The 15,305-nt window shown below is 46.6% G+C and overlaps 2 protein-coding genes across 2 annotated transcripts in view; one reads left to right on the forward strand and one right to left on the reverse strand.

The window, feature by feature from the left end:
* The window catches only part of col7a1 (collagen, type VII, alpha 1), a 138,856-nt gene that overhangs the window by 105,851 nt on the left and 17,700 nt on the right, over positions 1-15,305 (reverse strand). The window contains exons 8-15 of the mRNA XM_083772305.1: positions 14,452-14,581; positions 13,437-13,556; positions 11,000-11,155; positions 7,843-7,962; positions 7,389-7,538; positions 1,617-1,733; positions 1,372-1,518; positions 663-788 (exon numbers count right to left, since the gene is read on the reverse strand). Of these exons, the coding sequence (XP_083628431.1) occupies positions 663-788; positions 1,372-1,518; positions 1,617-1,733; positions 7,389-7,538; positions 7,843-7,962; positions 11,000-11,155; positions 13,437-13,556; positions 14,452-14,581 (1,066 nt within the window). The remainder of the gene's footprint in view (positions 1-662; positions 789-1,371; positions 1,519-1,616; positions 1,734-7,388; positions 7,539-7,842; positions 7,963-10,999; positions 11,156-13,436; positions 13,557-14,451; positions 14,582-15,305) is intronic.
* On the forward strand, positions 5,013-6,794 carry LOC310863691 (ATP-binding cassette sub-family F member 2-like; the record flags this gene model as incomplete). The annotated part of the gene is made up of 1 exon (XM_083772188.1): positions 5,013-6,794. The coding sequence occupies one exon, from the start codon at positions 5,013-5,015 to the stop codon at positions 6,792-6,794; it is 1,782 nt and encodes a 593-aa protein (XP_083628314.1).

The raw sequence follows: 15,305 nt of genomic DNA on the forward strand, positions 1-15,305 counted from the left end.
TGTGTTGAGCAGCAGGATGTGGTATTGTTATAAAACAACATTCAGCATACCCTCTGTGTTGAGCAGCAGGATGTGGTACTGTTATAAAACAACATTCAGCATACCCTCTGTGTTGAGCAGCAGGATGTGGTATTGTTATAAAACAACATTCAGCATACCCTCTGTGTTGAGCAGCAGGATGTGGTACTGTTATAAAACAACATTCAGCATACCCTCTGTGTTGAGCAGCAGGATGCAGTACTGTTATAAAACAACATTCAGCATACCCTCTGTGTTGAGCAGCAGGATGTGGTATTGTTATAAAACAACATTCAGCATACCCACAACATTCAGCGTACCCTCTGTGTTGAGCAGCAGGATGCGGTACTGTTATAAAACAACATTCAGCATACCCTCTGTGTTGAGCAGCAGGATGTGGTACTGTTATAAAACAACATTCAGCATACCCTCTGTGTTGAGCAGCAGGATGCGGTACTGTTATAAAACAACATTCAGCATACCCTCTGTGTTGAGCAGCAGGATGCGGTACTGTTATAAAACAACATTCAGCATACCCTCTGTGTTGAGCAGCAGGATGCGGTACTGTTATAAAACAACATTCAGCATACCCTCTGTGTTGAGCAGCAGGATGCGGTACTGTTATAAAACAACATTCAGCATACCCTCTGTGTTGAGCAGCAGGATGCGGTACTGTGTGGCCCCAGCCACTCCGGTCCAGCCCAGTCTCACAGTGCTGCCCAGAGACTCTACCACTCGCAGGTTGGAGACACTCCCCACCGGCTGCTCCACTGCAACGCCAAAAGGGACAAGCATTCCATGATGACAGAATTGCATACCGATATGTACCAATCTTGGAAACCACTAGCTAACCCTTTACTTCCTTATTTCTAAGATTAAAAAAATAATATTCTGTAGAAAATGGATTCCAAGATTGCATATTCTACTCGCCAACGGCTTGGAATAAACTCCCATTCCACAGGCAGCCTCTGTAGACAGCTTTAAATCACAGATCAAGACCTTCACTCTTGCTTTTAGTTGATTTTTGTCCTACACAAAGATTGATTCAATTCCCATTGACAATGAATGGATGATGTATGATGATAAGAGCACCCCTCACTTTGTTTTAAATCTATGTGTTGTTATTCATACCCTCACTGTTTTGCCTGATTGCCTTTTTGCTATAATTTTAATGTTGTTGCTATTATTCTAATGTTGTTTTATGCTTTTTCTTTTCTTTTATTTTCTTTTGCTCTGTAAAGCACTTTGAGCTGCATTTTATGTCATGAAAGGTGCTTGAAATTATTATTATTATTATATGTACAGTACACAAGTCAAGAACTATACTGAGCCCCCACTGGCCATGTCCCTGACCTGAGGATGTGGTGGACACAGGTGTGGCCTCCTCACGGCCATCATACAGGGTGTAGAGGGTGATGATGTACTCTGTACTCGGCAGAAGACCCGTCAGCTCATAGGCGGTGGTGCCTCTGGGGAAGGACTGGCTCTGCACACGGCCTCCTGAAGTCAGGGACGACATCAAACATGTTTCACTGTTCTCAGCGGGAATACGGCGGGTGGGTGGTGTCAAAGTTGCGCACGTGAATGTAACAACCGACCTTCTCCCTGCTTCCATTCCAGCCGGTATCCTCTGGAGGCCTGGATGAGTTTCCAGGTGAGGCGGATGGTGGAGGGACCCGAGGTGGCGGCCCTAAGGATCTGCTGCTCCTGTCGCTCTGGGGAAAGCACAACATGGTAGGATACAGACATCACAATCACATCAGATATTCTTTTAACATCATCGCATCTCATTCATACATACGTGTGAGAATGTTCATATAGATCACTTGTGATGTCATTGTAAAAACAAACAGCAATAAAGAGATTCAAACAGCATCAAACTCTAACCCTTCCTCTTCACGAAACACACACATTAGTCACGCTAGATTTCAGTCTCTGTGTAGCACGGAAGATACAGTAACAGTATGTGTGGAAGCACTTCAAAGAATATAAGCGAGATTCCCAATAGTAAAGGAAAAAGTTCAAAAGACGGTGAACACTGTAATTGTAGATGAATGACGTGGTCATAAGACCTTGAAATGGGCAAATAAGCACATGTCTCCTCTGACACTCTGTATAGTGTATAATGCTTCCTACCACCTGACAGTGAGGAGTCTCATCAGGAGATAGTAACTCATCCAAAGGAACTCAAGGGTCATTATCCTTCCCAGTTCCGTTCCCAGTTGAACTAGGAGTCACTAGTGCGTGCAACGACAAAGAACAAAGCAGGCCCAAATCTAACCACCAATGTCTTGTCTTCCCACAACTGGTCGAACACAGCCAATTGTGTTCATTGGAGCTCTCGGCCTAGCCGGAGGCACCATGGAGGACATCACTTGTACAGAGGGAGCTCAGTGATATTGTCATGTTAAGAAAACAAGCTCATAACACGTCATCCATGCGAGGCTTGTACACCTGTATAGATCATTAACACAGTCATGCGCACATTTTTAAATAAGGCTTGAGTGGTTAAAGATTTAGCTGGCACATATGTCTTCCAATACAAAGGTTCTTGCTCTTGATCCAAGGATAGTCTTTGTCTAGTTTGTACCTCTCTCAGAGACACAATATGACTCAGAGTAATCCAGTAGAGAGACTCTCACTGCAGAGGTTATGAGTTCAAATTTGTCCTGACTTGAAAGAACATGAATGAGATTCCCAATGAGTCCAAAACACATTGATAGCGTGTGGATGGTGTGGTAACGAGATCACACCACTGGCGAAAGAAAAAGTTCAAAAGATGGTGAACACAATGGAATGCCTTTATATTGCGCCTTTTTCCAAAGGCCTTTACAATGTATTTCACATCCACCCATTCACACACCTACGGCGAAGGAACCCATGCAAAGTACGAACATGCTCATCGGGAGGTCCTTTTTCAAGGACACTTCTACTAGCAGCCAAGAGGAGCAGAAAATCAGACATGTCTGAACTGAGTGGCGCAACAGCGCCCCCTGTTGGTACCCTAAACATACATAGGGACGGACATAGGGATGGACGGACATTGCTGGTTCTATCTAGGAGTGGTTGCACCACTCAAAAATAAATAGATTCCCAAACAGACAGAATGTGAAATATTTTCCAAAGACTTAAAAAAATGCGAATGCGAATAGGAGTTTAAATGAGCTGTATAATTATCTTACAGAAGGATTCATTTGAAAAGATAAATATCATTAAAACAGCATGCATTGTAGAAATGCGGTATTCTGGTATTTGTTTTGACAAAGTCGTTCAGCTGTAAATGTGATGCTTGAAGCCTTTTATCCTGACAATGTATTCCAGAAGCATGAATCACTGAACAGACACAACTCAACACACGCAGGAACAACATCAGACATTACAAAGAGCTGTGCAAGCAACTGCACTGGTTTATGCAGAAACAAACAGGAGAGAGAAAAGCCTAAGTAAGTAAAGTTTAAGAGTGTGGTCTGTGTATTGTATACATCCAACATCTCTGGCAGGATACGAACCTAGAGAGCTTTCCTCCACACATCAGATACTCTCTATCTAGCGGCAGTGGCCCGGCTTGTGACTCAAGCCTCAAACACAAACCCAAGTACCACAGATCCCACTGAGTGAGTGGCGTTATACTCACAGGAGGCAGATGCCGTGCGTGTGTATCTGTATAATGAGGGTGTAGGTGTGCTCGCGATGTTCCTACAACAGAACTAAACAGTAACATGTGTCGACTTTTCAGAGGAGACAGAACACAACAACAAAGATGTTTCTTGGCCCTCCCTGTCTATCTCAAATTTCCATTCCCCTTTCCCCTTCCTGCGCATGGTTGGCACTGGCAGGCCATGGCAGATACAAAGAAATAAGGAAAGAATTCCTTTCCAGAAGCATTCTTTCTATATTTATCACGAGATTTATGTGTCGATTTGTGGCGGATTCGTGTGAGGCACGGAGTGAATGGGGGAATTGATCATTTCCAGAGAGAGTCTCTATGTACTGTATTTGGTGTGTTGGGACTCGTTGTGTGCCGGTGTTGGAGATGAGGTGCCGTAGGGCAGTGGTTCCCAAACGTTTCAGGCCAAGACCCAAAAGAGAGATTAGACGTTTGCCCGGGATCCAAACTAGTGAAAATAGCAGATCTACAAGCGACGTAAACTTGTCCACCCACATATGGCATTGGCTAAATGCTGGAATCCAACAAAACAGTTTTACATCATGAAGGCTTATCCATTAAGAGTTCAGCGGATATTTCTTAATCCAGGGTGCTTATAGACATTAGTCATGGACAGGTCACATGGAAACTTTTTTCCCCTTATTTCTTAATGTTATTATTTTAGCTATCACAAATCTGTCGACCGTCCACAAATCAGAGGCTATGATTAACAAGCAAAATTCCACAACAGTGACATCTGCTGGCAATTTTTCATTGCAGCTCAAAAGGCTTCCGAACACAGAGAAAACCACCACAAAACCGAAAATCCACTCAATGTTCAACGTTCAGGTTGTTTGGGTGTAATTGAGGTCATAAAACCTAAAAGAAAAATCACACTTGTGTGAAGTGAGGGGTGCTCTTATCATCATACATCACACACATCACATCCGTACTCAGCCAATCAGATCATCACATTCTACATACAAAGAGCTGTGCATATATTTTTGCGCCCCTCAAAAATGTTCCAATCACACAAAGATTTGGCAGCCCCCCTTATAGTAACTCTGAGGACCGCCTAGGGGTCCCGGACCCCCTGTTGAAGACCCCTGCTCTAGTGCCACATCACGGCTGTTACTTCTGTTGTCAGTAATTAATCACCGTGGCAACGTGCTCTTGGCCAGGGTTAACAACACCATATTTGGTCACGGGTGGTGTGGTGACATCATCACGTCTTATAAAAACGGCCGACCAGAGCGTCACACTTTAAATAGCAGCCGAGTGGAGTGTCTGTCTGCGTGCTCCGAGAAGTGCTCCCTCTAGTGGTGTGTGTGCTTAGACGTGGTTAGCGATGCCAAAGAAGCCAACTAGGAAGGAGGTCAAGGCCCGCCAGCGCACCGCAGAGAACGGCGCCGTGAAGAGGAACGGAGTGGACAGCCTGGCCAAGGAGCTGGACCAGTGCCACCTGGCTGCGGCGGCGCCCGAGGAGGCACTCTCGGTGACGGGCGTGCTGGCCTCGCACACCGACAGCAAGGACGTGCACATCGCCAGCCTGTCGCTCACCTTCCACGGCCAGGAGCTGCTGACGGACACGCGTCTGGAGCTGAACGCCGGCCGCCGCTATGGCCTCATCGGCCTCAATGGCACCGGCAAGTCCATGCTGCTGTCGGCCGTGAGCCGCCGCGAGCTCCCTGTGCCGGAGCACATCGACATCTACCACCTGACACGGGAGATGCCGCCCAGCGACAAGACGCCGCTGGAGTGCGTGATGGAGGTGGACGAGCAGCGGGTGGCGCTGGAGAGGGAGACGGAGAGGCTCGCCACCGACGACTCGGAGTGCGACCGGCTGGCGGAGCTGTACGAGCGGTTGGAGGAGCTGGATGCCGGCCGGGCCGAGGCGCGCGCCTCGCGCATCCTGCATGGCCTGGGCTTCGGCGCCGCCGAGCAGCGGAAGAGAATGGCGGACTTCAGCGGCGGCTGGAGGATGCGCGTGGCTCTGGCACGTGCGCTCTTCATCAGGCCCTTCATGCTGCTCCTCGACGAGCCCACCAACCACCTGGACCTGGACGCCTGCGTGTGGCTGGAGGAGGAGCTGCGTGGCTTCACGCGCATCCTGGTGCTGGTGTCGCACTCGCAGGACTTCCTGAACGGCGTGTGTACCAACATCATCCACCTGCACCAGCAGAAGCTGAAGGACTACACAGGCAACTACGACCAGTACGTGAAGACGCGCGAGGAGCTGGAGGAGAACCAGATGAAGAGCTTCACCCGGGAGCAGAACGAGATTGCGCACATGAAGTCGTACATCGCCAAGTTCGGCCACGGCTCCGCCAAGCTGGCGCGGCAGGCCCAGAGCAAGGAGAAGACGCTGCAGAAGATGGTGTCGTCGGGCCTGACGGAGCGTGTCTCCGCCGACAAGACGCTGTCCTTCTACTTCCCCCCCTGCGGGAAGATCCCGCCCCCCGTCATCATGGTCCAGAACGTGAGCTTCAGGTACGCCGACGACGCCCCGCACATCTACAAGGACCTGGAGTTCGGCATCGACCTGGACACCCGCGTGGCTCTGGTCGGACCCAACGGTGCGGGCAAGTCCACGCTGCTCAAACTGCTGATGGGAGACCTGCTGCCCACCGACGGCATGATCCGCACGCACTCCCACGTGAAGATCGGCTGCTACCACCAGCACCTGACGGAGCAGCTGGAGCTGGAGCTGTCCCCGCTGGAATACATGATGAAGTGGTACCCGGAGGTCAAGGAGATGGCGGAGATGAGGAAGATTGTGGGCCGCTACGGCCTGACTGGGAAGCAGCAGGTCAGCCCCATCGGGAGCCTGTCGGACGGACAGAAGTGCCGGGTGTGCTTCGCCTGGCTGGCCTGGCAGCACCCGCACATGCTGTTCCTGGACGAGCCCACCAACCACCTGGACATCGAGACCATCGACGCGCTGGCCAACGCCATCAACCAGTTCGAGGGCGGCGTGGTGCTGGTCAGCCACGACTTCAGGCTCATCCAGCAGGTGGCGAAGGAGATCTGGGTGTGCGAGAACCAGACCATCTCCAAGTGGAACAAGGACATCCTGGCGTACAAGGAGCACCTGAAACGCAAGATCCACAAGCAGCAAGCAACCTCATAACATCTACCGTATAAGATCCACAAGCAGCAAGCAACCTCATAACATCTACCGTATAAGATCCACAAGCAGCAAGCAACCTCATAGCATCTACCGTATAAGATCCACAAGCAGCAAGGAAGCACATAACCAGGCCTGGATTAACAATGGAATTTAGTAGAGTTTAAGCTCCAGAGCCCGCAGCCTGTGCGAGAGACTATTTCAAATAGGTACAGCTGTACAGCTGTTGCTTCCGTCTAAACCGTATTCATAGGTCACCGATTTTACTGTAACGTAACACAGGAACCCCCACTGGTGTTTTTGGTCGTCCAACCGTTTCTTAACCACTCGGTGGGAGGAGACTCAATAATAATCACACGCGTGTGAAGTGAGGGGCGCTCTTATCGTCATACATCATCACATTCCGGGCCAATCACAATTGGCGTCTTCAACGTCTGCCCTCACTTTTTATCCTCAATATGTACTATGTATGCTCAGCCAATCAAATCATCGCTATGGGGTGGCCAGCCAATCAAATCATCGTTACGATTCACACAAACACACAAAGCTGGGCATAGGGCATTTTTTTGAGGCGCCTCAAACATTTCGTCGACCTACCGATCTTGAAGCGGGCCGTTGCCACGGGGCCCTCCACGTTGGCCTCGTAGAGAGGAATGATGGTGACGATGTACTCGGTGTCCACCTGGATGTTGGACAGCGTGTGAGACTCACTGTCACCGTTGACCTCCACGGTGTCCACGTCTCGACCTTTCAGCACAGAGAGACAAGACAGACAGACGAATATGTTGATGAGATTTTATAAAATATGTAAATGTTTTTATAGAATACTTTCTATTTTATTTTTCGATTCATTGACATGACTGTAGCAGTTACGCATGTTTATCTGTGGTGGATAAAGTACAATTTTTTTTTACTTAAGTAAATGTACCAATACTGCAATATAGAAGTACTCTGTTAACAAGTGAAAAGTCTGGAATTCAAAATCTACCTAAAGTATGAAAAGACAAAGTACTCATTATGCAGTTTCAAGTTTAGTTTAAAAAGATCTGACCTGTAAAGGGTCCGTAGACCAGACGGTAAGATCTGGCTGAACGGACGCCCCTCCATCTCACACGCACACTACCCTCCGACTCTGTCTCCACTGTCAGCTGCTGCACTGCCTCCAGACGCACTGACGCATGCACACGCACACACACACACGCACGCACACACACACACACACACACACACACACACACACACACACACACAGCTTTCAAAAACAACACGTGCATGCATGACCACCCATGTCATCGTGATGCTAATCTCTCGAGACAGATTTTCTTTTGCCAATGGGTTACCATATTGTCATGATACTGACACACAGACAGACTGTGCATACAAACATAGTTACATATATACTGTGCATACAAACATGCATACAAACATAGTTACATATATACTGTGCATACAAACATACATACTGTGCATACAAAAATGCATGCATACTGCATACTGTGCATACATAGTATGTATGCACAGTATGCAGTATGCACGCATGTTTGTATGCACAGTATAATAGATATATACATAGTATAGATAGATCTTTATTTGTCATTGCTTGCATGAAACAACGAAATTCAGTTTAGAGCTTCACCTTCACCTTCACCACTGGCATCAAATAAATATCCCTACTGTACAGTAACCCAAGTGCAATAGTGCTGGTGCAATGTAATAGTGCAAAGTTCAGTGCAAGACCAAGTCCATTTTCAGTACCCTTTTAATACTATAGAGGGGGCTCGGCGATGGGGGGGCGGGGGGGCAGGTTGTTCATTCAGCAGCCTGACAGCCTGTGGGTAAAGGTATGTATAGTATGTTGAATTCCCAACTGGAAAGTGGCTAGGAGGACATTTATGAAATTAAAATCACTTCAGGAAAAAAGCAACTAAAATCTCTGTCCCTCTCTGGGAAACTAAGTTCTCTCAGTCTGTAAAGTGAATAAGTGATCCTGCTCCAGGTCTACACACACCCCCTGCCCTTAAACACTCTGTTCCCTTGATTCCACAACGGGCCCAGGTGTATGCAGCATTGACAAATAAAGGTAATGCCCCTTTCGGCTCTGGGGCGTGTGTCTCTGTTGAAGGCAAAACTTTCCCGAGATTCCTTGCGAAGCATAGTGGAAGCAAAGCGGAAGCTTGCGAAGCTTCTGCGTGCGTAGCGGAAGGGGACGTTCGGTAGCCCAATCAGAGGCAATGTAAATGTTTGTTTTCTCATGCCAATAAAGATCCCTTGGATTGGCCTGGGCCGTGGCTCAGCGGTTCAGGCACCTTGGCTGGTAATCCAGTCGGGCAGTGTGCCGCGGGTTCGACTCCCGATCCCGACGGCCTTTTCTGCATGTCACCCTCCCCATTTCCTGTCAGCCTACTGTCTGTCCCTCTATACAAATATAAAATGAAGGCGAAAGCCACAAAAAAAACATAAAAGAAAATATATATATATCCCTTGGATTTAATTGATAAGTCCCGGAAAAGACGCACTGTGATTGGCCTGTAGTCACTTGAGTGCATGGCAGCGAGAGACATGGAGGAGTGGCATGAGTGACGTTACTTGCAGGGCAGCGACTCAGCGTGCCTTCAGCACTTCCGCTTGACTTATTGTCTTCAATGGATACACTCTATAATGAACTGCAGCGGCCAATGAGGCATCTATTTTTGAGGGGCGCTAGCCCCTCCTATATACAGCTTTTGTCCCCACAAAATGTCCGCAACACAAACATTAAACGCCATTGACAATGAATGAAACATTTACGTCATCTTGTCCCCACATGTCTCATATTTGCCATTGACAATGAAAGGAGAAATTAGGTTAAATGTCCACCGAACGAAAATACATCGCCTGGATGCACCTGGGACGTATCCTCAGTGATGTATCCCAAGGTCATCAGGGTTTCGGGTCTCGCGAACATCATGCCCCTCACTCGGGTGACCCAGCCGGGGTGATCAAGTCCCAAGTGCCATTGACAATGAAGGGAAGATTTACGTCATCTTGTCCCCACACGTCTCATATTTGCCATCGACAATGAAAGGAGAAATTAGGTCAAATGTCCACCAAATATGATGTAAATTTGTGGCAACAGGCATTCTGATTGGCCAGTATGAGATGATGCATGATGATGTGCGATGATACTCTTCATCGTACATCATCATGAATCATCTCATACTGGCCAATCACTTCACACGGGGGTGATTTTTTTTTAAATATCTATGGTGTGGAGACTCTCGGCAGTGCCTAAGATTGGCAGCAGTTGGAATCAACGAGAAGGAATGCGGCCCCTATCACCACATCCCTCACGTGTTATTATGGATCCCACCACAGTTCTAGGCAAAGCCCGCCGTGATTGGCCAGTAGTCGCTGTGATTGACAAATTATTCTCATTTTGCAACTGCATGCCTAAACCTAACCTAGTCCTTAAACCAGTAACCTAACCCCTAAACTATGTCTAAACCCAATCTGGGAACCCATCAGCAAGAAAAGGAAAGATTCTTGAGAGACTAGCCTAAAACAAATCCTTCCTAACCCTAACCTCAGTAAAACAATGCCTGCCCAGGAGCCAAACAGACACATGGTAAGGCAGGTCATCGTGACGCTAATGTTGGTGGGATTCATAATCACGCGTCCCTCACCCTCAATGCACGCACGCGCGCACACACACACACACACACACACACACACACACACACACACACACACACACACACACACACACACACACACACACACACACACACACACACACACACACACACACACACACACACACACACACACTTCGATTACAGTAGGCCACATGACTCATCATGATTCAAAACTGTCTAAGGCCATGTATTAAGCGTCATCACATTCTCTGGTCACCTGTGAGGGTTAACCCATTCTGACCGGGCACCCATTTTGGTGTCAGCATCATGTTATGCTTTAGCTATTGAAAAATAGCAGATCTACAAGCTCATATCGCGCCACCGAGTGGCGCGATACGAGCTTGTAGGTCTGCTATTTTTGAAAAATCGAAGAGCGACTGACATTTCTAGAATCTGATCTCAGGTCAGAATGGGTTAATCAGACCAGTGTGTGTCCAGTGGAAACCTCGTATGAATCTGATCTCAGGTCAGAATGGATTAAGGTAGCAAGTATACGAACACAGCACTAAAGAGGAGGAAGGACGGTGTACTCACGTGTGCGTGCGTTGAGGGTGGAGGGAGACGGAGAGTTTCGGGGGGACAGGGGATAAAGGCTGACGACATACTCTGTGTCTGGCTGAAGCCTCTCCAAGGTGATAGACGTGGAATCTGCAGAAAGAGTCTGCTCCAATAGCTGGGCCGCAGGTTGACCTATTCTTCCCACCATGCAAATCACACCACAGGAACAAGAGCAGCGTACAAATAAGTATCAGAAACAGACAAGTCAACCGCCACCTGTACAATATTCACAAAGTATATACTGTGCACTGCCACTTTGCTCTACCACATTCTTGGGGGACGGGAAAGCCCACCCCATCGGGGGGCAGTCTTCAAATCCATAACATAAATGTCATGACATTTATGTTATGGATTTGAAGCTATAGCTTAATTTGTCCATACCGAGTGCAGCTATTGCTAGTGTATTTTTATGACACAATTTAGTTGTCATAAAGACATACATAAAGAGCTGAAAGTTGTATTCAAAATCCAAACACAATTTTTGCAAGAAATTCGTTTTTAATTTGGCTGACGGAAAAATGTTAATAATACATAATAAACAGTAGGCTATAGAATTGATGTCAGCGATATGCAATGCACTGCTGTATTTCATGTGCTACAACAGTGAAATCAAGAGCGTACAAATGGAACCAAATAGACCAACAACAACCACAACCTTGTCAGGACATCTAATCACCCTCATCATAGCAGCCTCAGAAACCACAGGCATTTTACCCTCATCAGGACATGAATAGCCTACACCAGAAAAACTATAAATATAATCATTTTAGCCTTACAATAATATAATTTGTCTCATTATTTTAATGCACTAGATGTGAGTGGACACATGTGTTCGGCATCAGTATTCAGATAAAAGTCAAAATCATGAAAACCCCCTAGTTTGACACGTCACATGCTACTTAAAGCATAATGAAAATTTCAAAATAATGCCTTATAATAGGTTATCAATAGGGCAATATTGGATTAAGGCACATTTAGGGTATTAGCAGTGAGCCGATTAGGGTAGTTTTTTTTTTTTTTACAAAGTATATTTATTGTTTCTTTAGACATTTAAAGACAACAACAAGACATTACACAACAAGAACATAATAACAAACAGCAAAAGAAAATAAAGAAAAGAAAAGAAAAACTGCTCAGACTCAACACCATTATAAATAAAAAGATTGAGTATACAAGGACATGGCAGGAACAATGAACCATAATGACAAGTGGCTTGATAGCTTTGATAGACTCCCATTCAGGAAGGGTAGATTTTTTATCCTGGCTAGTAGACCTAATGTCCTGTCAGAATCAGTTGAGAGAATCCAATTTTGTCCAACCTGAGAGGAATCTTTTACTTTATTTACTGGACGATAGGTGTGAGTGGGGCCTTAAAGCTTAATTGAGCTTGAGCTTCATGAAAAAGGTATAGGATCTCACGTGTATGCATGTGTGTGCTTGCATGTGTATGCATGTGTGTGCTTGCATGTGTGCGTATGTATCTGCCCATGAGTTTGTTTGATTTATGATGTGTGAAAGATGCGCACTTGCTAGCAATTATAAATACACCACTCCTTGCAGAATACAATACCCAATTAAGATAAACACACACATGCACTAGAGGAGGACCTCACTATGAGACTGGCACTCATGCCATGTCTTGTCCTGAAATGACACACAGGACCTCCCTGCCATTGCTGCCATGACTGCCATGCAGTGGGATAAGCTGTCTATATATCAATGTCCTCAGGGGACATTTTTCCTGGATGAATCATGGTGGTATCAACCACCCCAAGCCGTCTTTACTCTTTTACACCATGATTCACTACATACAGTAAAAGCCTCAGCATTAATTGATCCATTTATAACTGGTATAACACAGGTGGAGGTCCATTTGGTTACATTTATATGCTCTCTGAGTCCAACTAACACTGAGGATTCACTGAGGTTCTGCCAAATCCTCCGTCTACCAGGCAGCAGCTGATGAGGGCTGGGCGATTGGTATTTGATTTCTGAGGTAATACTTTGGGCAGTAAATCTTCCCATTCACAGCCTGAGGGGCGCGTAAGCTGAAACAGAAGCTTCCCCTACTCAATAGATTTGAGAAATGTTTCCAACTTGCATCAACCAGGTTATTACCCTTTTGCACTAATTAGCCCTCCTTTTTTTCTCCCTCTATCCCTCCACGCTGCCCCAGACATGGTTGTGTGTCAGATGTTTTAGTCACATGGAGGAGTGAGAGCTAGCGCATAAATGCAGAGAGACTCTCATAGCAAACTGAGTTTGAGCTTGAGTTGAAGAGAGTCAAACGACAGACAGACAGACAGACAGACAGACAGACAGACAGACAGACAGACAGACAGACAGACAGACAGACACGGATATGTGTGCCTGACAGACAAGGAACAGGGAGAGACGGACATGTGTGCCTGACCTCGTGGTCCATAGGTGAGTCTGTAGCCCTGGAAGGGAGATGATGGTCGCTCCCAGGCCACCGAAAGAGAGAAGAAGTCTGATTGCACCAGACGCAGACTGGACACCCCTGGCAAGGACCCTGACAAAATGATTAGTGACGGCAGATGATGGCGAAGAGAGAGAGAGAGAGAGAGAGAGAGAGAGACAGAGAGACAGAGAGAGAGGTGAAACGGGGGAGGGAATCGGGTATACCCTACAGGTGTTTCAGGGGGTGATAGGTAAGGGTTGTTGTCTTTCAGTATTTTTGCAGGGTAAATAATTTGGGTGGGGGTAAACTATCGATTCACTCAAATATACTTTTTTCATGTCAGAAAGACTGTCCTGATCTGGCTGCATTGAAGAGTATTATTGCTGACACATCAGTGCATCCATGGTACCGCCCCCCCCTACCTCAAAGAACTCATATCCCTTCAGTCATCATCACGCAACCTCCGCTCTTCGAACACCAACCTCCTCAAACCCGTCAAAACCAAATTGCGAACCATGGGCGACCGGGCCTTTTGTTCAGTGGCCCCTGACCTATGGAATGCTCTTCCGGAACAGCTCAGAGCACCACAGTCTACAGACACTTTTAAGAGAGGACTTAAAACTCACCTTTTTAGTAAAGCTTTTCCATAAATTTGTTTTTAACTGCCCTCTGCCTTAGCCTATATGTTATGTTTTCCTTTTATTGATTTTTGTTTTGTTTTCATTTCATTGTAGCACTTTGAGGTTCACTAGAATGTAAAGTGCATTATAAATAAAATCCATTATTATTATTATTATTATTATTATTATTATAGAATTGTTTATAAATGTTCTATTATTAAAAAAAGCAAAGTAAGCTGTGGCGGACAATAGTTGAATTGCAGAATCGCAATAAGATTTGCAATATAAATTGATTCAGCACCCAAAGTATCGAGATCGTATCGAATCGGGAGGTAAGTGAATCGTCCCCTAGTAATGAAAATATTTCGTAGCTTCCACACACTCACTAGTGCGTTGCTTTGCAGAGACAGACTCCCCAACACTGTTGGGGTACTGAGCGATGACAGTCACCAAGTAGTCTGTACCAGACCTCAGGTCCCGCGCCGTGAGGGTTCTCTGACCAGTAGCTACCGTCTCCTGAGAGAGAATACAGAGGATTAGAGACTTATGGCCTATTCATAGTCCAGTTTTCAATGATGAGGTGACCACCACTATCACCGGAATCTACAACATGACGTCACTGAGCTGTGGTGAAGAGAAAACCACCGCTCTCCCCAGCCCTTCTCTCTGTTTTTACACACCACCGAAATGGTGGTCACCGTCACCGAGACTCGCTCTGGGCAATGTGATCGATTGGTCTAGAAGCTGTTATGTTGTGCTGGCTATAGTATACTTTATAATAGTTGCAATGACAGCTCAGCTCGCAAAACTAAAACCATCACAGAGCATAGCCGGGCAGCGCTGTGTGTGGACACAGGAACGTGGACTCGGGAATGCGGGGATCGCGGGCTCGCAGTATAGCCCGCACAGCATCTGTCCCCCCCCCCCCCACACACACACACACACACAGTCACACACACACACACACACACACACACACACTCGTCATGGCCAGGACACAGGATAGCACTGCTTTTATTTGCTCCGTGGCGAGCTGAGCTCCCGAAGTAAAAACAAACAAACTCCCAAAACAGGGCAGCGGCCAGTGGGAGAACAAAGGAATTAAATAATAGAAACAGAAAGGGACCAGAAACAAATAGAATAGAGGCAGATAGGCAGTAGAGAGAAAGCAGAGGGGAAACAATGGACAAATTTGAGGAAGTGTTGGCCGTGTGTAGGAGCTATGAGCACGGTGATGGAC

This window comes from Protomyctophum parallelum, assembly GCF_964188405.1.
Source record: "Protomyctophum parallelum genome assembly, chromosome: 8".
Taxonomy (NCBI): domain Eukaryota; kingdom Metazoa; phylum Chordata; class Actinopteri; order Myctophiformes; family Myctophidae; genus Protomyctophum; species Protomyctophum parallelum.